Below are 27,348 nucleotides of genomic sequence, written 5' to 3'. Positions count from 1 at the left end.
TATTCACTTTTCTTATTGTGTACTATATTACTTTTTATCTTTGTATCATGTTCGAAATAAATTTCAATTTCAATCAGATCATCTCTGTCTGGATCCAAGATGTCAGTAAAGTTTAATCTTAAAGGTTCAAAGGTCAGGCTTGTATAATAAACTGTCTGCATTTCCACTGCATTCATCAACATCATATTGTATATATTATTCTCTTCATTGAGAATGCAGTCATTTCTGAAATGACTGTCCAGCATGTTGCTGCCAAATTGACATTGCAAGTTCTTTCATGAAATTCCAGCCTTGAATTATAATATGAATATTAGTTTTTTTTTATCAGTTTGTTGGATCAGAACCAACAGTCTCACAAAGAGTTTACAATTATTCATTTCAGAAACTGTGAAAATCATGTCTTTAAAGTACTAACACATAAATTCAATATGAAGTCATGACAGATTTTTGGATGGATTGATATTTTAGAAAATAGTAAAGGGAATCAAATCTAAAAAAAGCAATATTTTTCCCACAATCCGTTTTCTTTTCACATACTTGTCCAGATCTGAAAAATACTTAAGCAGACTCCATAGGAACTTTATAATCTACCACCTAGTAGGAACAAAATTTATATGACAGATTTTATGTAATAATAATAATTCATATAAAGCACTTTGAATTGCCTTGTTGCTGAAAATGTGCTATATAAATAAAATTACCTTACCTTATCCTGCACCAATATGGATTTAATAACATGTAATATTAGTGATCAAATGTCCACACACAACATAGAGCGTTGTAACAGTGAACTTTCTACATCAGGATTCATCATGTTGCCATTCTTCACTATGCAAAAGTGGGTGGGTAGAAAGGACCCAACTAAGGAAAGAAAAGGTAAAACACTTTCAAGCAGAAATGAAGACTGACATTTAGGTTGTTTTTTTTAAAGGATTATTTTCCAAAAGAACCTTCTTTTTCCAAGTGTTCCTGCCTAAATCTGTATTTGTTTGTTCTGCTCTTTTAGTTAGCCATTATTACCCGAGTAAAAACCTTTAAAAAACTCTGTTGTTTTGCTATCGTACACATTAATCACAGAGCTGTAATTTTAGCAGGTATTCATACCCCAGCTCTTTCTAGTTACCTCCTGCTGCTGCTCCTGGGGATTCTGGGGAACCCCACAGGCTGGAAACAAGATAATCTCTCCAGAAAATCCTCTGTTGCCTCATTGCCTCCACCTGGTGGGTCAAATCTGAAACGCCATCCTAAATCAAGAAGGTATCTACCAGATATCTAAACTAATTTGCTGCACTCTGTTGCAAATGTGTAAATTCTAAATCTCCATACCTTTTTTCTTTGCACATAGTGAAACATGCTGGTGATATGAGGGCAGCAACCAATTACTTAAAATGTTTAGATCTGTCTCCTGGTGCAACTCTTAACGGCAGCAAACAATTCATCTCAAAACTGGTCAGAAACAATTACAAATCTGTAACTTTTTACCTGTATAAGCCTCTCTATTTCGAATCACTTCATTTAATTAAGCTTTCAAAGAGCATCTTCTTTTAGTTCAGTTTATTTTTGCAGTGCCAATTCCCTGCACACGTCATTCTAGGGCAATTTCCAAGCTAAATATGTTTCTGCCATTTTCAACATACAAAAGAATTTAAAAAAAAAATGAAGAAAACAAACAAAACCAGATCAATAAGAGTTTCCTCACCAGAAACATTCATGTCCTCTGCACAGACTTCATTTTTTGTCTCGTCCTCATTTTCTTTACTCTCTGTTGCAGTGAGAACACGGGCCAGCACTTTGGACAAACCTGAAGCAGCCTGACCTGTTTGACCCTGAACACTGCAGGTTGATTTATTCACAACCGCTGCTGAAAGACCTCTCTGGACCTGCAAGATATGAATTAGAGAGCAAAAACACGTAATGCACCAATATTTGAAAATGTGTTTTCCATCATAGCATCTCAGGAACAAAATGTTAGGACAAACTTACTTTATCCAGAGCATTTCCCAAGCCAAGTTTAGGGGCTAGAGGCTTTGATTCTGCTACAGGGCATGAAGCAGATCCTCCTAGTGGCACAAAGCGAGGTTTTTTCACAGCATTACCCAAAAGCTGACTGGGAGCTCCTGAGCGTCGCATCCTTCAAGCATAAACACAAAGACTGTAATATAGGCAAACTTACAAAATCATTACATGATCAAGTAGTTATCCAATCTTCTGTGCCTGCTCTTGTTGTAAACTAAAACTAAATACACCTTAGTGTGTTTTGCAAGCGGGAGGCTGTGGGATGAATAATCTTATAGCTTTCACCACCTTTACCATGCTGTCAGTATTCAACTAATGCAGAACAGTCTGTTTATAATACATTTCATTCCACCAAGCTAACAACCTGAAACAAACATCTGATGGTGTTTAGCATTTCCCCATGATGTAACCGAGCTAACAGTTTTTTTGTTTTTTTTACATATTCTGCAGTTTGTCTTAACAAATAAGTGCCATTACTCTCTTAACCCATCTATCAGGAGAAGGTAAAGGCGTCAACCTGTTTAATCGGCGCGCCAGGTTAGTAAACTAGCCAAAAAGCTATAGAATAACAGTTACTGAAAGAGTTAAAAGAGTTTAAACTCGGGCATAAAACAATTTTAGTCGACGCCTTGTACATACCTTGATGAGATTAAAGTTATATTACAGCATATAAAAGCCGAAACTCAACCAGCTACAAGTTACAACTCTGGACTCATTTCTGTTGTTTCTCCCGCTGAACAGCGGAAAGAATCTGATTGGTTTAACGCTTCCGGAAGGCGTGGCCAAAATGAAAAAGGTGTGTTTGGTTTTAACGTTACCACAGTGGCAGAGGCACACAAAGGTGGGGTCGGAACCCCGTTGACGGGGTTTTACGATTATTTTCTGTCTAAAAAGATATTTTTAAATGCTTAATATGTTTAAAATAGACATATTAGCTTTCGATTAGATCCGTGTTTACATCACACCACTATTTATTAGTCTTCCGTGGGCAACAAAGTAAGTGTTTACATATAAATATGTGGATATTCTTTAGTTTTCTCCATCTGCTCAAAGTCCTTTAATGTTTGGGGGGTTTTGGTCTCTCTAAACTGCCTTAATGTGCGTATGTGTGTCTGTGGACTAGTGACGTACACAGGAATTATCACAAAGTTTTATTTGTGTATTTATTTATTGCTGGTGGTTCTTTCTGAACTTTAATTGCCTGAGGGACCAATGTTTAATTTAGAATAAAATTCACATCCAAATCCATAGACACATTTACTCAAAAGGCTTAATGGACAATTAGTTCCACTGTTGATTTTTGGTTAGTTTCTTTCTTTCTTTTTTTTTGTTTTGCTCACTTTCTCATAATTTAGTGAAACCCTGCATTGAGCATTTATACATTTTGAATAATAACTATACAGTTGTTTATAAGGAAATTAACCTTTTACTGTAAAAGTAAACAGTCTGTTTAAGGACCACCACAATTAAGCCCAGTTCTGTAGCTGTTAACTATTTTCTATCATTGATAGATGCATTTTGTGTTCTCTCAACACATCTAGGTTCGTTAAAATTTCAGATACATTTAAGTAAGAAACGGCTTATTTCACAGTTTTTGCTCTGTAGCTCTTTTACTATTTCTCTGCTTAGTCTAACCTATAAGAGGGGGGATGACCTCTGACCCCTGTCCTGGTGTGTTTTGTGTCATCTGATGTTGTGTGCTCTTTAATCCAATCAGGGAGGGAGAGAGTGTAATCCATGTTAATCCCACATCCAGAGACGGACAGAAAGAGAGAAACCTCGGGACGCGGCAGGTCATTAAAGAGAGACAGAACCGGCAATGATCTCTAATGGCTATGTCCCAACACGGCTTTAATTCTTAGGCAGTAAGTGAAACGTCCTGCATCCGTTTCTCTCTTCTTGACTGAGTTTTTCTGTTGCTGTAATTCTGCCTCATCTGATCTCATCTAACAGCTGTCTGGCCGTTGTCAGGGATACCTCCCCGCAGAGACGCACGCTCACAAAAGGCAGGGGAGGGCTTTGCAGGAGAGGAGACCCTCACCTGGATCTGGATGGAGTGAAGAGAAGGGATGAAGGAGGAAAGCATGCAGCAACAAGAGAAGAGGGAAGGTTACCTGTGCAGGTGCATGTGAAGTCAAACACCAAAGAAGAGAAGAAGAAGAAGAAGAAGAAGAAGGAAGAGTTGGATGAAGTTAAGATTAACCTTTCAGGTAGGATAATGTTTTAGTGAGAGGAGAAACATGAATGGATTTCCTTCCCAGCTTTTTTTTCTTTTTTTTTTTTTTGTTGTTGTTCTTGTTGCAGTGCATGACCTGTGTGACCTCTGAAGCTGCAGGATGGGCTTTGATCTGGAGAGGTTTGTGGGCTACGTCAACGACGGTCTGCTCTGCTGCGTGTGTCGAGACGTGCTAGAGCGCCCCCTCCAGGCGCCATGTGAACATGCTTACTGCAGCGCCTGCATCAGCAGCTGGCTGCTCCATCACCACTCCTGTCCTGAAGACAGGCTGCCCCTGGATGTGAGCAGTCTCAGACCGCTGTACAGGTGGGTCCCTGCAGCCCACCCATCACTCCAAATGACTCACTGCTTATAGGGTCGTGCATATCTGGGAGGTTCTGCTTGTTGTTTAATGGCAGGTACATGCGCAACGACCTGAACCGGCTGCAGATCCGCTGTGTGAACGCAGGGCAGGGGTGCGAGGTGGTCTGCTCCCTGGAGAGCCTCCACTCACATGAGGATGAGTGCGAGTTTTCCTTCATAGCCTGCTCCAACACAGGTAAGAAAAAACACTTCCTAGCTGAGGCCAGGCATATGCGAGGTGATCTTTTTTTTTCATTGTTTCAATTTATATTACCTACTGTAAAGTTAAGTGGTTATCGCCATGGAAGTGTAGGCAACAAAGGTAACGTGAAACCACAAGCTGAACAACAGGTGGCTCGTCTGTTGTCATGGCGCTGAACCCCCCCAGAGACCGAACACAAAATTTTTCTGGGATCTATATTTATTTGATAAGCCGTAATGCATATAAAATATGTACTTTTTAACCCATGATGATGTCACTGTGAACATGTCATTGTCAGGTGGAGAGTACATTTGCTACCGATGTGGTAGGTACAGTGATAAAGTGTGAACATGCAGTGTGATTTTTTATTTTTATTTTAGTTTTTTTTGCAGTGCTATGAAAATTGCATCCGTTATTTCTGCTGCTGTCTAATTGCTGTGGAGTTTGCCGATTTTAAAAATAACTAGATGCTTATCACAAGCATTCTACTATTTAAGTGGTTGAAACTGAGAAATTTTGCATTAATCACTTTCTTCTACATCCAGTAAAGTGTTACTCCTGATCTTGTTACAAGATGTTAGAAGTTCTGCCATATTTAATTTGTATTCTTTTTTTGTCAGCGCTCACCACGTTTCACAAATTGGCAAATCTTTCTTCAAAGTAGTGTTAAGTGGATCTCTGAAAGATGAAACATGTTTTGGTTGCTCTATTTCTTCTCATTTAAATTTTGCAAATGAACAAGTCTTGTTTTGAGCTTTAAAATATTTGTTTTATTCAAAATTTTAATCACTTATTCCCAACTTCACCATGAGGCTATAGTTTTAAAATTTGTTGATGTTATGTTGATAGTTTGATAAATTCACATGTTGATCATCTATTTGGCTCAAATGGGTCATTAAGAATCCAAAATAAAGGTATAAATGCCCATTATGAATATGTGCACTTAAGATCGAAACTGATCACACAAAAAAGGAAGCACATTTTTGATTTTCCAGTAAATATTACAAAATGATCATTAAATACAGATAAGTAAAGCAGAGATAGACTGACAAAGGGATCAATATTAGACAGCCTCACACTTTCTGCTTTTTTGTTTACTCTTGCTACTAAAGGCCTTTCTTCCAACTCTTGTCTGCAAACAAAACTCAACCCTTAAAAAGCAGCAAAACTTCTTCGTGTAGCTGGGGATTTACTGGGGGTTTCAGTGGCGTTCTCCTCTCAGGTTGCCCGGTGCAGGTGGAGAGGCGAGGTTTGGAGGCCCACCTGTCCGAATGCAACTTCCGCAGCAGAGAGTGTCCCAACGGCTGTGGTCACACTCTCCACTCCATCGATCAGTCGCAGCACAACTGTGTGGCAGAGCTGCGCTTGGAGGTGGACATGATGAGGTTTGTGTCCTCACCCCAGAACTTTCCCACATTTTGTCACATCACAACTATGCTTCAGCGCCCCTTCTGATCTTGCCACTTTGTTGTTGTTGTTTTGTTTGTTTGTTTTTCGCAGGGCTGAGATGCTGTGCAAGGTGGAGGAGGTGAGACGAGAGATGGAGTCTCGGCTGGACTCCCAGAGGAGACACATGGTGCAGAAAGAGTCGCAGCTGAAGAGTGAAGTGGAGGAGCTCAAGGTGAAATACTGAAGTGCACAAGACTTAAGGATTCAAGTTATCGATTAATGAGTTAATCTAAAGTTGATTGATCTTATCGATATCGAATTGTTTGCATCCCTAACATTAACTAAAGTACATAGAGATTTCTCTCTTATTTCTCTAGAGGGTTCAGGTTGAAACAGTTCTTACTGAAGCAGTGATTTATTCACAGATGTGTCTGATGGGATGATTTTATTTTATTTTTTCGTCCTGCAGGGTCAGTTGTCCCGTGTGGTGTGCGACATGCGTGCCCTGCTGGGAGCAGAGCGTCTGAGGAGGCAGGAACTGGCAGAGGTAGAGCTGGAGAAGAGAGAGCTGCTGGAGCTCCTCAGAGACATCCAGCCAACCAGGAGTCAGCCTCCCGCCGAACAGGCAGGCGGGGATCATCAGCCTGCAGAAGACCAGCAGACATCCAGCTGGGAAGCTCACGCAGATCCACCTCGACACCAGCAGAGGGAGGCCTCGTTGCACGCCTCCTGCCTGTCTCTGCACTCAGCTCAGGCTCCCTGTGCTGCAGGCCCTCCCGCTTCACCTCAGCTTGGGGAAGGAGTCCGTAAGGGCGGCACCCGGAGTCTGACCCTGGACTGCATCAAGAAGAAGAGCCGCGAGGTGACAGTCATCTGAACCCACTGGAACTGAAGACGGCTCCATCTGTAATTTATCTGTTTTTTTATTTGCAAGTTCCAGCAGAAATCAAAATACACTGCTTTTGTACTGTGCACTAGTTTTGATAAATTATTGGTTAAAATAACAAAACGATTTACTTTTGACATATCGTTACTTCGTCTTCATACCTCTATTCCTACAGGGACTGGAAGCGGAGCATCCATATTGGAACAATTTAGTCAGTTTATTAATCATTAATCATGTTGAAATGTAAAGATTTGCTAAATAAAAGTTTCAAATGTGATGAATTAATCACATTACAGCAGATGTATGATTCAGTTTGAGTAAAACTACAATAATATTTGGATGATGTAGAAAATCATTGGTTAGTCATTGTAAGAAAACGATTATAAACTTATGGAACAATATTGAGAATGATTCATTGTTTTGGGTTTGGTTTATAAATTACCTAGGAATGTTCATTAGTATTTATTTAGCTGTACTATGAGAGTCATTTCAGGAAGGGAGTGAGCTTAATCCATGTTAATCCAACATCCAGACAGACATTTTGAGTTTGTAGCCAATGCTTTTGCGAGCATTTTGAGAGGAAATTAGTCAAATAAAGCTGAATGAAATGCAACCTACATGCGCATACCTGTTTGTATGTTTCAAGATCTCTTATGAAATACAAGGAATACAATTATCTTCCCACTTTTATTGTCCAAAGCAGTTTATTCATCTTCAAATATCCATCAATTCATGATTTCTCTTTAGTCCACGATAATCTTGTATTCTCATTTTTAGGGTTTAATTTGGCCATTTGCATACAAAAGCTTCCTTCCTGTCAGCTGCAATCGGAATCTTTGTTTTGTTTTTGTGCCAAAGCAGACTGAATGGAAACAAACATTTTGCCAGATTTCTGTTGACTAACAAATGAGGATTTTAAAAATGACTTATAATTTGAATGAAACAATTGTGTTTGATCTATATTTCTTGTAGAAAAATGAAACAGAGTAACATCCATGATTTTTGTTTTATATTGAAATCCAAAAAGGATGGATTTCAATAGAATCTTTTCATCTTTGATTTCTAATTCTCCTTCGGTGTTAAGTCATTTTTATCTCTGTTTTTCACGTTACAAGCTTGAACTGGATGAAATTGCGAATAAGTGCTTCTGAACATTTAATTTTGTTCAGTCTCAGCCAGTTTTTATTTTTAATAAAACACAGATTCAGTCACTGCCAACTTTATTCTGTAACAAAACAAAAAAACATCTCAACGAAGTCGTGACACCATAGCCAAGACGTTTCCATGGAGACGGCAAACATGAGTCCTGATTGGTCCGTTTGTAGCCCATGAGAGGCTGAAGTCACTGCCCAGGTGGATTTACCTGGTGAAAGAGCGCACATGTCTCCCCCTCCCACCTCCACTGCCTCCCCCGCCACTGAACTTGCTCCCCTGAGACCCCCGTCCTCCTCCTCCTCCTCCACCTCCTCCTCCTGCGGCCCCGGCGCCTCCCCCTGCACCGAGCCACGACAGTCCCGTACCTCCCCGGCCCCGCGGGGCTCGATCCCGAATGGCCAGCCGATAAGCACCTGTAGGGCGAAACATAAAAAAACAACAACAAATGGGTCTTAGAGCAATGCGGTGAATGAGCGCTACTGACGTGAAACTTAAGGAGCTTCACCAGAGTTTATGTTTCAAAGCAAACATTTTGCCTCCCAAAGCGGACGCCGTTTGAACCATGAACATGAGTACGTTTATCTTCCCCGTTTTTTTTTGCATGGCCGCCATTTTTAATTCCTGTATCAAGTTCAACTTGATAAAGATGACTAACGGCGCCCTCTTCTGGATGGCGGTCAAACTACAACACTGAAATGTCTGTACGACATTAATCGATTGAAACTAATTTTAATCTTATGAACTCTTTATTGAATGACTTTACAAACATATCAGTCTGTTGGTGTGGGTTCCCTAATTAAGATATGCATGTGTTACTTTTTAACTTTGTTCAAATAAATAATGAAATGAATTAAAACCTTAATTTTATTTTTTTATTAAATTCACGCATTAAATATAAATAGTTCATGTGACAACTAAACAAAATCATGAAAGAAAAAGAGCAGAAGGAAGTATAAACTTATAATATCTTCCTCCTAAACCTATATTAGACGTATAGTATTTCAGTTTGTTAAACCTACACAACAAATGAGTTTTACTGTTAAAAATAACTTCTTAATTGTGTTATAATTAGCTAAGATGCTTGTGTAGGAATGTGTTTTTGCAGTGAACGTACTCGCAGGCAGCTGTCGGGAGGGCAGAGGTCCTCGGGCGAAGTTGCTCTGACCTCCGCGGGGTTCACTGTAGGTTCCTCTGTGGGTCACAGCAGGAACCTGGCCGCTCCATGACGACCCCCGGCCTCCCTCTCTCCGAGCGTAGTTACCTGCAGCACCAGAAACGGGCGTTCGTTACCCTCTACTGTTTCAGCTAAAGAAGTTCGGAGTTCAAACAGATAAACACGTCACCTGATAGCAGAACACCTTTAGGCTGCGGTGGGGTGAAAAAGCGAGTTTGGCTGTGAAAAGCTGCTCTGCCTCTGTTGCCAGTAAACAGCCCTCTGGTGGGGGGCTTGGGAGCGCTTTTTGGCAGACGTTTGGGAGGCAGAATCCCAAGTGGGTTAGCAATGTCTTTAAACTCCGCTGCCACAAAGTCGTCCACATGCATACTGGGAGGGCGGGAAGTGTTCTGTTTGCGCAGCCGGAAGATATCATGGGGCCGGGCGACGTTCTGACCAAACCCTCCTCGGCCTCCACGGCCGCGCGGCGCCGGCAGGATGTGGGCTCTTTTAGCAGGTTCGATGTAGTCGGATTTACCGCTGCAGAGAGAAAGCGTTGATTTAAAACTTTCTGTAAAGTTACCGAATCAACCACTCGTGGAGCTACGCCGGCGCTGCACCTGGATGTGATGAACGTCTCGTGTTTGTGTTTGCCCAGTCGGAAACCTTTGGCGACCTTCGTGTGACCGGGAGAGGACGGCTCAGAGAGGAAGGAGCGCTCCAGCTCGGCCTTCAGGTCCAGCTCCGGACAGCACTCCTGAGCCAAACCCACCAGATCCACCTTCACCTGAAGCAAGGTTCAGAAACAAAACCAGATGGGAGACGTCTTTCTGTCACTTAAGATTAAAAAGAAAAACTGCACAAAAAAATAAATATACATGCTGAATTCTTTAATAATTATGTCCCTGAGAGAGTACAGTCACCTAAATAATTCTGCAAAATTGCTGCAATGGCTGATATTAGTCGGATTAATCCATTATTGAAATAACCATCAATTCAGTAATTGATTACTCGCTAGCTAGAGAACATAGACTCAAAAAGGCCAATTGCTGAAAACCCCCCCAACATATTCCCAACAGTTATTAAGGCAAAACTTTACAAACTATTTATACATTTTTGTCTGTAAAAAACACTTTTGTCTGTAAACATGTCTTAGTCAAAATTCCTCAAGTGGTATAGTTTCAGCTTCACCCGGTTCAAATTCACCAAAGAAAGGCTGTTATTGCATTTAAGGAAATATAACATTTATTTTTTTATTCAGGAAAGGAACCAAATTATTTGTTTATTTTGTCAACAATGCATTTTTAGGATTGTATAAAAAAAGGCTTAAATGAAAAATCTGTAAAATATGCCCATTTTTTTAAATCTAATTATCAGAATAATTGATTCCTAAAATAATTGTTAGTTACAGTCCTAATTATTTCTCATCAATAAAAAAAGAGGAATGTAACAAAATATTAAGCAGAATAAGGAGAAAAACCTTACAAATCCACCATTGGTTCACATGTTAGATTTGAATCATTTGAACCAATGATTCAAATCTAACCTTCAAATCTTCAACCAATTTCAAACTCACCATGTCCAGATCTGTTTCTATGTCATCAGTTTGGAAAGGAGAGAACCAGAGAGCTTTGAGCTGCTCATCCAGAGCTTCTGACAGAATAAACACCGTCCTGCAGGGGAAATCAAACCATAGCACCTTTACTGCTAAGCAAGATTATTTTCTTAATCATTTTGTGAGCCAGTTTTTTCATGCTTACGAACACAGTTCAAGAGACCGACCTGTGGTTGAACTGGGCTGCCAGCGTTTCGGGTGCGGGCAGAACGGGTTCTGTTTCTGACGGCGGAGGACTTTCTGTGGCCGTCTCCAGCGTCTGCTTCAGGACCATCACGTTCTCCATCATGGTTTCCAGAGAATCGTCTTCTTTACATAATTTCTGAACACAAACGAGCAAGAAAGCTTGCACATCAAGTCCAGGCCGAGCTTTATAAAGACACGCCTGCACAGTGGCAGCATCATGCGTACCGTGATTAGCTTCTCTAAGGCCGTTAGTGGATGAGACTCTGAGTCTTCAAACTGCAGCAGAGATTTCATCTCTGAGCTCGACAGCAAGCGTGGAGCAACGCAGGCAGGCTCCTCACTGGAGCCCTGGCCTTCCTCTGCACACTGGAAACAAATTGAAGTTCACAATTCAGACTGATTACTGCAAATATGTCTGAATTTCAAGATGTTTTGTTTTGTTTCTTCTCCCCTAAAATAATTTCTTTTTTAATAGGAAAGTTAAGTTACCAAAGCATCAACAGCCTGTAAAAATCAGCAGATACAGAGAACGCCTCGTTTGTAGCATTAAGTGCACTTCAATAAAGCAACGAATGAATTAATTGCATGATAAATTAAAAATATTTCCATTCTGATTACTATTTTCTTAAGCAAAATTCTGCTTAGTGAGGCATCACAATTGATTTTATTTATGGTTTTGGTTCAAAGTGTTTTTTTATTTCTGTTTTATGTACTGATTTGGTTGCTTTGCTTATTTATTTTTGGATATTTGAAATATTATCTAATTTATAACACTGGAAAAATGGAACAATTATTATTTTTCCAACAATAATAAGAATTTTTTTTTATTCAAAACAATGAAAGTTACTTGTAACTTCGTTTTTTTTTCTGTTTTTGTTTTTTTAATGTAGAACAATATTTGCATGATACTTTGTAAGATTTTATGTTTTTGCAGTGTACGACATTCGGTTACCAGATGATTCACTTGAGTGACTTAATGTCTGCTCTAGAAAAATCAGCTCTTTGTACCCAGAGTGATTACATTTTCATCACTGGTCTCATTCTGTTATTTAAGCTGAATTTACCGTTGTTTCCGTGTTTAGGATTTGCCTCAGAAAGTCAAGCAGAGCTGAAATCAGATCTGTCGAGTCCTTGTTGAAGGAAACCACCAGCCTTTTCAGCAGCGAACACACCTCTGAACCATGTTTCCTCAAAGTGCTGAAGGGAATTAAGGGAGAAAACATGAATCTAAGACGATGCCAAAGCCTGAAGAATGGATTAAACGTGGAAAAAACCAGAGGAAAACTTTGACATTTACACTTTGAGGTGGTAGATTCCGTAGTCGTGCTCTGTGAGGAAAGTCAACGTCCTGATGCAGGTGAGGAGCAGAGGGATGCTGGCCTCTTTATTCCCTAAAACCTCTAACAGGGAATTACACACCGAGGACATCATGTCTCGGCCTGGAAGTGCATTAGCCAGCTGCTCAGCCTCCGACACGCAGCCCTCACCAGGTGGCAGCACCACCAGAGAAATGTCCTGGTAAAAACAACAAGCGATGGACATCTGAAGGGAGTTTAACTTAAAGAAAACTATGTTTTTTCTCCAGAGGAGCTCCTCCTACCTGGTCACACAGTGACTGCAGTATTGTCCCCACTAACACACTGCACTGCTGCTGTTGCAGCGAGTGACCAGCTGGGGGCACCAGCAGAGACAGAAGCAGAGGAAACAGGTCCGCCACCTGCTCGTCTCCAGAAACGGAGCCGGACAGCAGGTGAAGGGTGGAGCTCTTGCAAGCCCTCTGGGACACCAGAGCGTCCAGCAGCGAAAGCAGACGCAGGACTTGACCCCAGCAAACACTTTTCCCCTCGGCCCTGTAGGTAGTAAATCGCAGGTATTGACATACGTTTACAGTATAAATCAAAAACATCTCTGGAGGCCCAGCGAAACATTGAAAATGTCTTAAACTTTTTCACTACGTTACATTTCTGTCCTAGATTAACACAAACTAGAGCGTAATTGGGAAGTAGAAGGAAAACAGTGCAAGGTTTTCAAAAGATTTTTCAAACAGAAATCTGAAAAGTGTGGCTTGAATTTGTAGTCAGCTCCTCCCAAGTCAAAACTCTGTAGAATTAGTTTTTGCTGCAATTACAGCTGCAAGTGTGTTGAAGTATTTCCTCACCTACAGACAAAACACTAATTTAATAAAAACAGACCCTCCAACTTAAATAACATTACTTAAAGCATAAAAACTGGGCAGATTAAATATCAGCAACTTTCAAAACCTTGAAAACATCCAATTGGAATTGAAGTATTTTTAAGGATTTCAAGAACCCCCAAATGGGTGACTTCTACTTCTGAATGGAACTGGTTACACCGGATTTTCATCAAAGTTCCTCCGAGCAACTGAGGCTGAATACAAATACATGCCACACTTTTCAGATAACAATTTGGGAAGACTTTTGAAAAAAAAAAAAACACCTCACTCCTTCCACTTTACATTTACATCTTACTTAGTCTTTATCTAAAACGAACGTAAGCCGAACATAAACGTCACTCACGGCTGCAGCTCCTCGGACAGCAGCTCCAACACCGTCTTCATGACCAGCGTTGCGGTGGGCGAGGACAGGTCAGCCAGCTGGACGCAGACCCTCCTCAGCATGGTCAGGAGAGGCGGGCAGCTGGTGGAGCACACACACCTCAGCACCTCCGACAGGACCTTCCACTGGACCCGGATGTGCATGCTCCACAGCTTCCTGGTGTTTAAGGCGATAGCAACGTCTTGGACTGATAACGCCTGCGGAGGGAGACATGGGGACGTCAGCAGGCGTGTGATGAAAGCAGCGGGCGACGAAGAGGTCAGCGAGTCACCTGAGTGCTCTGCATCGGCAGAGGAAGAGGCAGGAGTTCGGACAGCAGCGTCAGGCCGGAGAACAAACCTTCAGGAGCTTTCAAAAGGGAATTCAAGACTTCCTTGAGCATCAGAGACCAGGTGTTGCTGGCCAGAGTCTCCTCTGTGTGAGTGACCTGCAGACACGAACGCTCGTCTCAACAAACTGACCGACAGGAGCTTCTCGCTTCCTGTGCGAAGCCCACGCTCACCTCTTCGCTGACGCCCTGCGTGAAGGTGAGCAGCACGTCCACGATGAGCGCCTGCACTCTCGTCTCCTCCCCGTCCAGGCGCCCAGACGCCGGAATGGAGCACACCATCATGTGTAGCGTCACCAGAACGTTGGCCACGCGCGTGTCTCTGAACTGGAAGGCCCCGCCGCGGAGCAGCTCCGTCAGCATGGTGCGCAGCAGCCTGAGCGTGCTGATGCACACGCTCAGGATCATGCAGCGCTGCGGCGTCGGACCCATGTGGCCGTGAACGCGCCACGGCTGCAGCAGCACGCCGCACAGCTTCTGGAGGACGCGCACGCACGTGTCCAGACCCTCGCCGGAGAACAGCTGGACGCCGGCGAGGCTCCACTTCAGATCCCTCTGCTGACCTGCAGGACGGAGGCGACAAGTGAGGTCACTCTGCTGACAAACGACACGGACGAAACATAAAAGTAGATTAACCTGCATGCGACCTTTACTCCTTTAAAACATTCCTAGTTTTCTACCTTCAACAGCAGGAGGCGGACAGGCGATGTGATAGAGAACTCTCAGAGCGGTGACCAGCCCGGTTCCCTCGGCGTTCAACACATTTTCCACATTCTGACATCAAACAAACGGGACATTTATGAGAATTCACACTTCTTTAGCCAATATGCATTTTCTGAATCGCTTCATTCAGTTATTGCAAATGAAAGAGTAAACTAACAAAAACTGTTCCGGTTTGACATAAGCGAGTTAATGATTGTGCAACAGTTCTGTCTTTAGGTGCATTAGATTTTATTTGGGGGTGTCAGAAAAAATGTTGTCTGCATATATAAATGGTTCCCACACTTTTAGATTTTATTTGCAAAAAAATTAAAAAATTGAAAATCATGTTTTTCTTTGTCTTCAAATTTGCTCTACTTTGTATTTTTTTTCAGCCACATAAAATCCCAACTAAATGCACTGCAATCTGAAAACAGATGTCTTGTTTGAATGCTTTCACTGCAAAAACACAAAATCTTACTAATTTTGTATTTCTGGTCAAGTTTCTAGTGTAAATATCTTAGCATATTTGAAACAAGACAAACTTACAAATAACTTTCCAGCAAGATACTGGAACTTGTTTTAAGTCAGTAATTCCTTAATGGTGATTAAATGAGGTACTAGATGCACTGGAAGATTATTTGACTTTCAACAAGACATTTTCCCGATTTTGTAAGTGAAATTATGTACTTTTACACTTTATGACAAGATAAACCACAACATAAAAATCTTTCAAAAACAAATTAAAACAACAAAAACATCTTCAGTTAAAGTTGCACTGATGTGAAAACCTTTACCTGCTTGATGTAGTTGATGAGAGTCGGAATGCTGCTGATCTCAAAGCGAAGTTTCTCCAGAGGCTCCAACCACTTACTAAGCTCTACAGAACATAAAAACGCAGATAATCAGATACTAAAAACCTTCTCCAACACTAGATTACTGAAACTGTGGTGATATTTACCCTGCAGCTTGGCATTCGTGTCATCCGCCTTGGCTACGGTGAGCAGCGGAGCAGCATACTGCTCCATCATCCGCAGCTCATTGGACGTCTGCACCACCATTAACACCAACATACAAGCATAGTTGTACGTCACCGCCTTGCGAGATTTGGCCTCACTAAAAGGAAAAAAAAGACAAAAAAAAAAGTTAAACCTAAAAGGACTCAAAGGAGCAAGGAAAAAGTAAAGCAGAGATGCACCAATCAGGCTGGTTTCTTTACAGTCTGACCCGAGGATTTCGATTGTGATCCATTTTGAGTTTTGCTTTTCTGAGAACTCAAACACAGAAACGGTGCTACAGGTTTTTTTTTTGTTTTTGTTGACATCTTATTTTCAAATCCAATAAAACACAAAGGTATTACAACATCACCCTGATTTATGTCTTAACTTTCGTTTTATTTGTTTGTTAAACACAAATAATCACATCAGAGTGGATGATGTTGGTTGATGTGTTTAAGGCCAAAATCTGAGAGAGTTTTAATATTTAATATATTTAACAAAATCGCGTATTGCAGTATTTGATCAGCTGTAGAGATGAAACGGTTATTTGGATTAATTATGATTGATGACTGAAATAATTGTCAACTAAGTTAGTAATGAAATAATCCTTAGCTGTAGTATACAGACTTAAAAAAATTAAATGTACTGAAAACAACACAGACAGGGCAGTAATTAATTCAAAATTGAACCAAAAGGATGTATATTTTGCACTTAAAATTTTAGGAAACCTCATTTGTCTGCAAATATTTTCTAACCAGAACTATTTGAGAGTCCAGTTTTGACTGCACACATCTTATTACACTTGAAATAAGACAAACTGGGTTAAAAGTGACTTTTCTGCAAGAAATAAAAGCTTGTTTAAAGTAAATAATTCCTTAACATTGATGAAAAAGTTATTGTTGTATTGCCAGACAAGTTAACTTATAATGTGGGAAGAACGTCTTGTTATAAGTTAAATAATCTGCCAACAGAACAAGAACTTTTTCATCAATGTTAAGGAATTATTTCCTTACAAGAAGCTTCTATATCAGGTAGTTTTGTCTTATTTCAAGTTTGCTAGCAACGAGACAAAAATACTTGTTAAGGTTTTGTTATTTTATTATCTAAAAAATGTTTGAATTTTTCAAATATCTAAAACACACACAGAATTCCTACAATATTTTCTACAAAAATTGTAGAAAATAAGCTTCAGTGGCTGAATGAAAGATCTGCACGATGTACCAATTAACTGATGAATCGTCAGAATAACTGATTAATCGATTACTGAAATAATCATCAGTTGCAACCCTAATCAGCTGGTCACTGATCCGAGTCTAATCAAGGATGACCTGGTGGATCCTGACGCCTGATTGGTGCCTCTCTGAGGCGAACGCAGCCGTACCCCTGCGCCTCCTTGCTGTGGTGCTGCAGCAGGGTGACCAGGCAGGACAGGTTGCTCTCCAGGCTCAGAACATGAGCCACGGCGCTGCGGCCCGTCTGCGTGAACGTCATCAGGTACAGCGCGTGGAGCGTGGCCAGGACCTCAGAGTTGTCCCCTTCCTCCAGGCCCGCCCCTCCTTCGCCCCCTGCAGCCACGTGGCTCATGAGTTCGGACACGCCCTGCAGCGCGTGGAGAGCCTGCATCAGCCACATGCAAAACCCTTCTTCGCCGAAGCCCGGCCCCGTGAGGGCCCCCTCCCCTGCCGCCGGCGGGCTCTCGTCACCCTCAGACTCTGCCACCGACGCCAGCAGACGCAGCAGGAGATTTGTGGGCGCGGCCTGGGCCAGGAGGTAGAGCAGACCGGGCTGCGTGAGCGACAGGAAGCGGAGGAGCTCTTTGATGGCCTGAGTGACCCCGACGTGTCCGGCTGCAGCGGCCGCTGACAGAACCACGATCGTGCTCTCCAGGAAATGACACGCGTGCATGTACCTGAAGACGATGCAAATAAATACCACAGATTACCCAAAGATCATCTTGAAGCTAACCTCAGAGTTTATGCACATTTCCCCTCGTAGAATTAAAGCACTTTTCAAGGCAAGTTCTCAACTTCTCCAGCATCACTCTTTGGACATAAAAACAAAGCAAATGAACTAAAAATGTTTATGTTCATTATTATATTATATATAAATTGTTACTGTTATTAATAACAATCATTAATAACAGTACATTCTACAGCAATGACAACATAAAAACTAAAATATAACAAGATTTTATGTTTTCAAATGTCCCTCTCACACAAACACCTTTATACTACTGACTGCTTCAACAACAAAACAGTAATTTAACAACAACAACAAAAAAAAGTTGTTTAACAAATAAAATATAAAAAACAGATCAATAAGTCATTGAGCCATTAGGAATTATAAATATTTATCATATTGAAACAATCCAATTTTGGCAGCTGGTGTCTGTACCTGTACAGGGTCAGGTAAGGGTTGTCCCTCTCTGGCGGTCCGGTTATTCTGGCCGTAGTTGGGAACGCTTTCCCAGGGGGCTGCACCATGCAGTGAGGGGCCGTCTCCAGCAGGTGATGAAGCTCTTCCAAAACCCCAGCGAGCCTTTCGAGCTCCGCCTCGCTAACGGGGGCGGAGCTCAGTGATGGCTCCTCCTCCATGGGACTCTCAGCATCCTCAATTTCCTCCTGAGGATCAGAGTCAGTTATATACGATCAATTTTAACCAAATTCTGACGTTTTAGGTTCAGAATTTGTGGTTATGAGTTTAATCTGATTAGCATCGCTACAGTCTACATGACGACTCTAAAATAACACGGGTGTCTTTAAACCAAAGATGGGAAGGTCTACATATAGTGTAGTTGAACCATGAAAACAATTATTGCAAAGTGTAAAAAAAAAAACCTAGAGAAATTGCATTTCAGATGTGAATTTCTTGTGTGACTGATTTAAGCTGAAGGGAACAAGAAATCCTCACTTGGCTTAATTGCAAAAATGCTAAAATTGTTCAAACTTTACTAGAAACTTGGCAAAGAAACTTAAATCTGGACAAAAACATGCTTGTTAGAAGAGAAGAAAAAATCTGATCATGGACGACTTCTAAGCTAATAAAAGATTAAATAAAGGACCAACGCTTGATGAACTTTGAAAACAAACTGAATCTTAAATAAAACTGATGAAACTGTGACAGAAAACATGAACTACAAATATTTTCAGTGAATCTTGAGCCGAGCACACTGATCTTTTTTCTGTTTAAAATATTATTGTAGTTATTATGAACTTTGACTCCACCTACTGGCGGACCAGGGGTACTACAGCATTTCTGGTGATAATTCCACCAAAGGAAAAAATATCTAAAAGTACCGAAGCTGGGGCCAAAAACTGCGATTTAGAAAAAAAGCAAAATATATGGAAAGATTTAGTTTTAAAATAAGTTCAATATTTTATATATATATATATATATATATATATATATATATATATATATATATATATATATATATATATACAGAATTATTCCCACCAGTGATTTCCTGACAAAGATGAACAGCTACCACATATTACACTCTTTATATTACACAACTTCTTTAATAATTGACTTTTCCATATCGATTCAGCTGGAAGCATAAAGACACATTTAAAGGACAAATTCATTTCTACATGTCCACAAAGTTCAAATCTGTTTCTCTCAGACTGGGACAGAGTGTGTGCCGTCACCTGCTGTGGTTCGCTCCACGCTGCGGCTGCATGTTGGAGGCTGACAAGCACCTCGTACATGTGGCTCTTCTGTAAAATGGCGTTTCCTGCATTTATCACCCGGACGGTTTCTTCACGCAGGAACAGCTGCACCAGACGCTGAGAAGCAAGCAAATCAACATTAACGTCAAAAACACATTTTGTTCCAGAATCGGAAATTTAAACATGTCAATTTACATCAGCAATTTCTGAAAAGGGTTTGTATATTTTACCCACAAACATTTTAAGGTGAGACAAAGCAATACAGATAAACTAAAAAAAGGCAACTCCAATCAATTATTATATAATTTATTATTATTATTAATATCTTGTGATGTGTCTACAGCGGGGACAAGTCAATTAAAATAAAACTAAATGTCATGTTTTTAAATGTTTCTCTCATACACACCTTATACACCTGACTTGGAAATTTGTAAAGAAAAATGTTGCACTTTTAGCTTTTACTTATCCATGTGTTCATCAGTAACAAAGAAAAATGGTTTCAAAAAGTCAGAGAAGCTACTTTAGAGACCACGCTAACCTGATAGCCGCTCTTCTCTGAATTGCCAGCCTGCAGGAACGCCTCGACTCCTGCGGGGGCGCTGATGAGAGCGTCCAGAGCTCTGAGGATGCTGAGCTTCAGGGTGGAGGAGACGTGGTCAGCATGCAGCAGTTCCAGCAGCACGTTCAGGGCGCCTTCGCGCAGCAGCTCCGCCAGGCCCTGCGGACACTCGGCCAGGCAGGACGCCAGCTTTGCGCCGGTTTTTAATTGTCTGAGGTTCAGCGCGATTGGCTGCGTGAGCGCGATCTCCATGCTCAGAGCCTGGAGAGTCCACAGGACTAAAACACGGACAGGCTCCTCGGCTTCTCCTTGTTTGATTAGATAAGCTAAACCTTTGTTGAGGAGTCCAGGAGCTTCCTCCAGAGCGGTGACCCATCGAGCGTCTCTGTCCTCACCGCTACCGGCCAGCAGCTCCTTTAGTTGAGCGATGGCCTCGGCCTCCTCTCCGCCAGCCGCTCCTTCTGTCCCACCGGCATCTCTGGGCTCCTCTACGCTGGTTTTCTCTAGCTGGGTGTCGAAGCGAGTCTTGTAAGGCGGCGTGAAGTAGACGAGCGGTTTGAGTTCTCGTTCGTATGGATCGTACTGGACGGGAGGGACGGAGGCGAGGTCTTCGGGCGTGTAGTCGATGTCGAAGGTGGGCAGCTTGAAGCTACCATTGTCCAAGTCGTCCTCATCACTGGAAATCTGCTCATAGCCGTCATCACCTGGGCAAAAAGACGGGCAAAAAGTTTAGCAATAATCTATTAAACGTTTGTATAAACATGAGCGCGGTCAACAAAAAACGGCTTGGCCCCTCTATCAAACACAGCTGCATACGCTCACGAAGCTACTTCCTGATTGCAGCATCTCCCCAGCATGCAGGGTTAGTTTCGGCATGCATGATGCGACTGAAGCACATGCGCAGTCCCGACTGAGAGGAAGCATTAGGAAGACTTCCATGCGGCTGCAACTCAAGGTCAACCTACAAGCCTTCCCGAAAGGAGCTCGACGCTCCATCCAGCGGTTGCAGATGGACGCAGCATGCCTGAGCAAACACTCAAGTTGTTGCTCAGTCCCAAACGGAACCTTTCCCCGCAGAGCCACCACCGCCGCCGAAGCGGCGTCTGACAAAACGGACGCAGAGCCCAAAGGCTGGCAGAGCGGGGTTCCGGGTGTCCATTTGGGAGGGTGGATTATCCCACTCCCACGCAAGAACTCCCCTACCTTCCTCCATCTCCTCCTCCTCGTCCTCACCCTCATCCTCCTCCTCCTCTTCTTCCTCCTCCTCTGGGACGCTCCCCTCGGTCCGTGCTTCTTCCTCCTCCTGCTCCTCCTCCTCTTCCTCTTCCCCTTCCTCCTCTTGTTCGGCGTCGGAGAAAGGCTCGTCGGCGGGCAGCGAACGCTCAGGCGACACGGGTTCTAGGTAGTCGTCACGGCCCTGGCTCGGTTCGTCTTTGACCACGCCCACTGAAAAACAGACGGCACAACTTACGATGAATAGTTGATTAATGTAGGGGTGCACCGATTGCAGTTTTCTGGCCGATGGCTGATTACCGATCATCTTTTAAATAGCCTAACTTACCGATTCCGATTTTGGCAAATACCATTTTTTTGTCTGAAATGTTGCTCAGTATATCAAGAAAGTTGCTGAGTTGGCAACAATTAACTATTCTTAACTGTAAATGTGCAGACATGACCTGGTCGGCCGGTTTGTCAGTCAAACTTCTCTCATGGGAGAAAAGAAAAGCACAGTGGTTGATTTTTAGACCTTTGCCGAGGTTGATAACATCGGTGGATAAGATCAGCTTCACATGTAAAAATTGGCTGATCACCGATCTCCCAAAATTAAGGAAATCGGTACAGATAAATCGGCACCGATAAATCGGTGCATCCCCAGATAAATGGCTTATTAAATTAAAATTAGTGTTGCAGTTTGGCCACCATCCACAAGACGACGCCACTGGTCATCCATAAAAAGAGCCAGTTGATACAGAAATAAAGATGGCGGTCTGAATGAGAAAGAGAAACGATCCAAACAGAGTCCAGTGTTTGATGCAAAATGCACTTTAAGCAGTTCTGTTTGACATATAAATGCAGAATATTATGAAAAATGTAGGCCTTTATGTTATGGAAAGACAATCAGCCAGTCTGACAGAAGAGAAAACTCAGGTTATTAAGAAAATGGCCACTTATCAATTGATCGTTAGTTGCTCGATGAGATTAATCAACTTCAGATTAACTGATAACTTGCTTCCCTAGCTAAAACACGTAACTGCGCCATCATATTTATGTCAAAAACCCTCATAAATATGTGCCATCATATTTCTGTCAAAAACATACTAAGCAATCACAGCAACGCATATATTAATCAACAAAACATGTAGTTCTGATCATAGCCAGATTCCCCTTTATTTTTAGGCTCATGAACGCAGCATGACAAGCAGTAAAACACACCCTCCTCTTCCTCTTCTTCTTTTCCTATTAGCCAAGTTGTGACTGTCACTGGATTTGAGCTGAAAAATCTGATCAGTCAGAAAAATTACACCCCAACTTAATTACATCCAATAAAAAGAGCGAGCATCATTCCAGATGAGTAGAGGGAGTGTTTTACTGTTCACCATGCTGCGTTCAAGGACAGCAAATAAACAGTTTTAATAAATATGCTGTTGTGGTTGTTTAACCAGCTCCTCGGGTTTTTAGCAGGAATGTTTAGCAGGAGTATTAATCCAATAATTATTGTGCAATTGTACTAATGTGATAAAAAGCAAAAAAAGCTTCAATGAAAGCAATAAGGTGTATATTTATATAATAAACTTCTGCAAAAGTATTCATTTGTATACTTTAAATGAACATGTATAAAACAGCAGCTCAGATCTAACCTGCCATTGGGACTTGCTGCTCCTCCTCATCGTCATCTGGGGGTGGAGGTCCAGGAGGAGTACGAGGCCCCCGGGGTGCTGATCTGGGCGGGCTGCCGTTATACTGGTCATCTTTTTCCCATTCTTTAAAAATAAAAACATAAACACAGAAACATTTAGCATGCGAAAAAAAAAATAAATACAAGTCTATGAGAACAGAAATATAAATTCTTTCATGAAACAGATGCAAAGATCAGACTAAATGGAGGCTTAGAGGCTCCACCTTGTTTGATAATCCGCTTGAGCCCAGTTGGCTGTTGCGGGGGAGGCGGCGGCGGTGGAGGAGGCGAACCGTGGTCGTGTCCGTGAGGACGCTCGGCGGTGCCGTAGACCGCCAAAGTCAGGCTGGTGTACCATCCACGAAGCACCAGCCCATCTGTGTTCACCTGCATGCAGAGCGTCAAATCATTATTCACAAATCAACCACAGAGAAGAGAAATCATGTGCTTCATAACTGATCTGTCACCTTTCCGCTGGGCCTAAAGACTATGGACTTGTTTTCATCATATTCCAAACTGCGGATAAAACCAGAAACATGAATGATTAAAACAAAATGATGAAAAGAAAACACAGAAACACATTTTAATTTGCCTAATTGATAATACACCTCTGCCAACAAAAGGGAAAAAAACATACCGACTTCATACAGAAAGCTCAAGGAAATGCTAAAGAGGGTTTATAAATCACCTCAGTCAGACAGACTGGAGCAGGGAAACATTTTTAACTGGCACCTATAAAGACCAGAGCCGAAGAGCTTTACCTTTAGGGAGATTTTTGTGTAAACAGTATGAAACCATGGTAATTTCACTCAAGGTTGTCATATCATGACACCTAACACACTTCCTGTGAAGTGAAGAAAAGAAGAGATAGTTTTTGGACGAAGTGATCACAACAGAACTACATTCCGAGAAGAAAAATCTTGTATGTGAATATAACGATAATGTGAAGTATGAGCAGCTAACTGAGTCACAGTCCAAGAAATGTTGATTTAAAAACATCCCAGTCGCATCTGCTCAAGATACCGAGGCGATATTTCTACAGTAGTCATCGAGGTTAGTCAAACCTGTCCTGCTGATGTTCCCAGGACATATAATAACGTGGGCGTGTCTCAGTAAGCCTCACAAAAAGGCAACGCTACATGAATGTTTACGCTCCGGAGCCGCTGTGCGCATCTTGGTTATTACGCGGCCAGAATAAAACGGCGAGACAAAAAACATTCCTTTTCACCTCTCGTTTCAATGAGACCATCACATTTTTGTGTCACTTTCAGACACAGTGTGGGTGGGGTTGGGTTTCTGGACGGACCGGTTAGCCAACGCAGCAAACAAAGATGCAGCACTAAGGATGGCTGCACAACAGACCTAAGAAAACCAGTCCCACACGCTGCGGTAACTGGTTCTACAGGTGGGACAGACTCTTCCATCTAAAGCGATCGGGAAATGCAGATAATGAGTCCGAGACGGTTTAAGATGACAAAATGAGAGAAGGGAGAGTGGAAATAATCCTAACCTGCCCAGCCTGTGGAAGGTGGGGCTGTTGGGTTTGGTGACATTGTTGAAGAACAGCTCCAACTGAAAAGCATGAGGAGACGTCTCCCTGCAAATACAGTAACCACACAGTTAGGACCTCTGAACTTATTGCCCTGACAGCTAACGCTGATCCTTAAACATCCTGACATTTTACTTAATGGCTTATCTGTTTTTATTACTATAGACTACAGACATAAATCATGTACAGTAACATTTTCACTGAGAGCCTCTGTAATCAGAACTGTGACATAATAAAAATAACAATAATAATAATGGAGGAAGTTGGGTTGCAGTCTGAGAGAGGAATTCACATGATTATAAAAATAAAAAATGATGGGGTGCAATTTATGGCAAAGGTACTGGCCAAAATAGAAAATCTCCAAAACTACTTTCTGAAAATATCAAGAAAAACAAGTGGCTACATATATCCATACCAGAGTTTTACTAAAAGCTGACAAACCCCATTTGTTAAAGTTTCCACATTCATAAGAACGTAGTCATTACATTTGGTTATAATAGATCACAAACAGCTCAACATTCCTACCAGAAATCAGCACCAACTCACATGTTCTCTTGCATACAAACACACCCCAAACATGTCAATTATCTTCAAACTTTCCCACAGTGAATATTTAATAGTGAAGCTACATCTGCAGTGGGCCGGCGGCCTACTCACAACCCTTTAACTTTTTTCACATTTTGTAATTTAATACAGCAGAAAGCTACATTAGGACCTTTAGGATTCTCATTTCACACATCTGCGTATGTTCATATGTTCATGTCCTTATGCTATACATCTCTTGTGCCATGTCTCTTCCAACTTTGCATATATAGAGACCGAAAGTTTTACCAGTTCTTCTCTGCAATGTCTGGACTTTGACTGAACCATTTTAAAGTGAATCTGCTTTGATCTGAACTGACTGTTGCAGCTCTGACTTTATGCTGAGGGTCCTCCTGCTGAAAGCTGAGCCTCAATTTCAAGGCTTTCACAGTCTCAAATGAATTTCCCTCCAGGATTGCATCTTATGTAGCTTCATCTATATTTCTATCAACTTGAACCAAACGTCTCAGTTTCTGATTGGAAAAAGAATCTCCACGGCATTATACTGCCAACTTCAAGTTTCAAATTGCAGATGTGAAGATTTAAACCCATGTAGAGGTTTGCAGGTTGCCCTCTTAAAACCGGACTTGACTATTTGACCTCTGCCTAGCTTTATTCCTGAGCTGGCCAGAGTGCTGATCCTGTTTTTTCACTGCTGTTCTAAAATAAACCTCTGAGGCATTTATAGCACAACTGGATTTATACTCAGATTAAATTATACAAAGGTGAGCTATTATTGGCAGCAAGAGGACCTTAAAAGGCAAGTGGTTGAATGCAAATGCATGACACACTTCACAGACTTTTATTTGAAAGACTTTAAAAGACAATTTTTTTTATTATTTCTCTTCAAGTTCAGTTATTCATCTCACGAAATCCTATTGAAATACATGAACATTTTTGGTTGTAAACTGAAAAAGGGAAAACGTTAGACGAATACTTCTGCAAGGTATTGTATATCTGATTAGACCATACACATTTAAAACAGGAAACAAGTAATTGTTCAGCCGGTGGCTGTTGTGAAGAAGCAGCTCTTACCCAAATGCTCTGTTGTCAGGTAAGTTACTGTGAGCTTTGATCCCTGGAGGAATCACCCGAACCTCTGTGATCAAAACCCCGCAAGGAAACCGCACTACATCCACGTTGGTTAGCTGCAGAACACAGGACAGCAGTCATCCACTGCATCACAAAAACCAGACATCTAATGCATCATCTAGTGTTAACACGATTAGCTCTTTATTGTACTGTAGCATTAGCATGTTAGGTAACCAGCAAACAAACTACAGGCTATATGGACGAAAAATAAATGTACTACCTGAAGTTAAAAAGACTATTTTGTTCATGTTACATATAAGGAAAGTGTTGACACAACAGTTTATTCGATATTTTGAGAATCGCGACTTAAAAGCAGCCACTGTGACCGGTAGATGTGCAAAAACACACAACTGCTAATGTTAGCCAAGTTAGCATCGTTAGCTTCAAACTTGAGCACCATTCCTCAAAAAGTCCTAAATGAGACCGATATGAGTTTTGCATGCGTGCTTTTCTGGAGGAAATACAGAGGACGAAACTGAGATGCAAAGGTCAGAATTACCTCAGCGCTTTGATGCTTAAATGTATCGAGAAAAAGAAGCTCCGTTGAGGTGTCCCCCGCCATGGCTTCCTCACTTTGGGAGGGGAGAAGAAAAACTTCCGGTGGAAGTAAATACATCCGGTGCAAATCAACAAACAACGACTCAAAACAAACAAAAACAGTAATTAACTATCGAATGTAACTAAATGTAAAATATATATAAATACGCCAAATTGTTATTATTATTATTATTATTATTATTATTATTATTATTATTATTATTATTATTATTATTATTATTATTATTTATTTTTTAATAATAATAATCCTCATCATTATTATGATAATAAATAATGATTAATGTTATATATTATTTATATATAATAATTAATGGTACCCCTAGTAGTAGTATAATAGTAGTATTGCTATTCTAAAATAATATTTCTCACCAGTAAAAACAACAACAACAACAATAATAATAATAATAATAATAATAATAATAATAATAATAATAGTAATAGTAAAATTATTGTTGCTGCTGTTGTTATCAACTTCTGCTTAGAAATGTATATTCTCCTTCTTATTATTATCATTAGTATTATAATTAGCAGTAGTTGCAGAATGAAGTTTACATATCTCAAATGACTAAGGAGAGATTTTATTTGGGGCAAGGGAGTTTATCTCATCATAAGATTCTTATTTTTACCTTCTTATTCGGTGTATTTTGACATTAATTTGTT

General features: G+C 41.2%; 3 protein-coding genes across 7 annotated transcripts in view; 1 reads left to right on the top strand and 2 right to left on the bottom strand.

Moving 5' to 3' along the window:
* rad54b (RAD54 homolog B) overlaps positions 1 to 2,763 on the bottom strand; it is a 20,264-nt gene extending 17,501 nt beyond the window's left edge. Inside the window, exons 1-3 of one of the 2 annotated variants that reach the window (XM_015029794.1) lie at positions 2,656 to 2,763; positions 1,984 to 2,131; positions 1,700 to 1,880 (exon numbers count right to left, since the gene is read on the bottom strand). In XM_015029794.1, the coding sequence (XP_014885280.1) occupies positions 1,700 to 1,880; positions 1,984 to 2,130 (328 nt within the window). In that variant the 5' untranslated portion in view covers position 2,131; positions 2,656 to 2,763. The remainder of the gene's footprint in view (positions 1 to 1,699; positions 1,881 to 1,983; positions 2,132 to 2,655) is intronic. The other variant, XM_015029786.1, reaches the window with a different exon arrangement.
* Positions 2,764 to 3,744: 981 nt separating this feature from the next.
* Positions 3,745 to 7,842, top strand: rnf41l (ring finger protein 41, like). Of its 3 annotated transcripts, none has more exons than XM_015029773.1 (7): positions 3,745 to 3,881; positions 3,988 to 4,226; positions 4,321 to 4,558; positions 4,651 to 4,790; positions 6,019 to 6,181; positions 6,297 to 6,417; positions 6,655 to 7,842. In XM_015029773.1, exons 3-7 carry the CDS (start codon positions 4,353 to 4,355, stop codon positions 7,060 to 7,062), a joined length of 1,038 nt encoding a protein of 345 aa, XP_014885259.1. In that variant the 5' UTR covers positions 3,745 to 3,881; positions 3,988 to 4,226; positions 4,321 to 4,352; the 3' UTR covers positions 7,063 to 7,842. The 3 variants fall into 3 exon arrangements, with proteins under 3 accessions (XP_014885259.1, XP_014885250.1, XP_014885242.1); XM_015029764.1 differs by having other exon boundaries at positions 3,970 to 4,226; positions 4,346 to 4,558; XM_015029756.1 differs by having other exon boundaries at positions 3,970 to 4,226.
* A 490-nt stretch (positions 7,843 to 8,332) lies between these two features.
* Positions 8,333 to 26,725, bottom strand: virma (vir like m6A methyltransferase associated). Of its 2 annotated transcripts, none has more exons than XM_015029732.1 (27): positions 26,630 to 26,725; positions 26,074 to 26,186; positions 24,418 to 24,504; positions 23,375 to 23,423; positions 23,132 to 23,294; positions 22,870 to 22,992; positions 21,215 to 21,457; positions 19,991 to 20,715; positions 19,432 to 19,569; positions 18,176 to 18,402; positions 17,163 to 17,690; positions 15,745 to 15,899; positions 15,581 to 15,663; positions 14,765 to 14,858; positions 14,259 to 14,647; positions 14,028 to 14,183; positions 13,718 to 13,953; positions 12,781 to 13,030; positions 12,478 to 12,695; positions 12,245 to 12,377; positions 11,406 to 11,546; positions 11,162 to 11,316; positions 10,956 to 11,052; positions 10,000 to 10,166; positions 9,570 to 9,919; positions 9,341 to 9,487; positions 8,333 to 8,639 (listed from the first exon to the last, which is right to left on the bottom strand). In XM_015029732.1, exons 1-27 carry the CDS (start codon positions 26,690 to 26,692, stop codon positions 8,431 to 8,433), a joined length of 5,439 nt encoding a protein of 1,812 aa, XP_014885218.1. In that variant the 5' UTR covers positions 26,693 to 26,725; the 3' UTR covers positions 8,333 to 8,430. The 2 variants fall into 2 exon arrangements, with proteins under 2 accessions (XP_014885218.1, XP_014885227.1); XM_015029741.1 differs by having other exon boundaries at positions 8,431 to 8,639; positions 21,245 to 21,457; positions 26,630 to 26,692.
* Positions 26,726 to 27,348: the final 623 nt, after the last annotated feature.

Source organism: Poecilia latipinna, unplaced genomic scaffold (genome assembly GCF_001443285.1).
Source record: "Poecilia latipinna isolate Pla-1442-1.1 unplaced genomic scaffold, P_latipinna-1.0 Scaffold11, whole genome shotgun sequence".
Lineage (NCBI taxonomy): Eukaryota > Metazoa > Chordata > Actinopteri > Cyprinodontiformes > Poeciliidae > Poecilia > Poecilia latipinna.
This window is presented reverse-complemented; position numbering and strand designations above follow the sequence as displayed.

Bases quoted from the DNA above. Each gene is read 5' to 3' on its own strand.
- virma (XM_015029732.1), bottom strand. From the start codon at position 26,692: ATGGCGGGGGACACCTCAACGGAGCTTCTTTTTCTCGATACATTTAAG. The intron at 23,295-23,374 runs GTGACAGATCAG...CTCTGCATGCAG, and splicing joins TCTTTAGGCCCAGCGGAAAG to GTGAACACAGATGGGCTGGT. The intron at 18,403-19,431 runs GTGACGGCACAC...TCTGATCCTCAG, and splicing joins CGTGGAGCGAACCACAGCAG to GAGGAAATTGAGGATGCTGA.
- rnf41l (XM_015029773.1), top strand. From the start codon at position 4,353: ATGGGCTTTGATCTGGAGAGGTTTGTGGGCTACGTCAACGACGGTCTG. The intron at 4,791-6,018 runs GTAAGAAAAAAC...TTCTCCTCTCAG, and splicing joins CATAGCCTGCTCCAACACAG to GTTGCCCGGTGCAGGTGGAG. The intron at 6,182-6,296 runs GTTTGTGTCCTC...TGTTTTTCGCAG, and splicing joins TTGGAGGTGGACATGATGAG to GGCTGAGATGCTGTGCAAGG.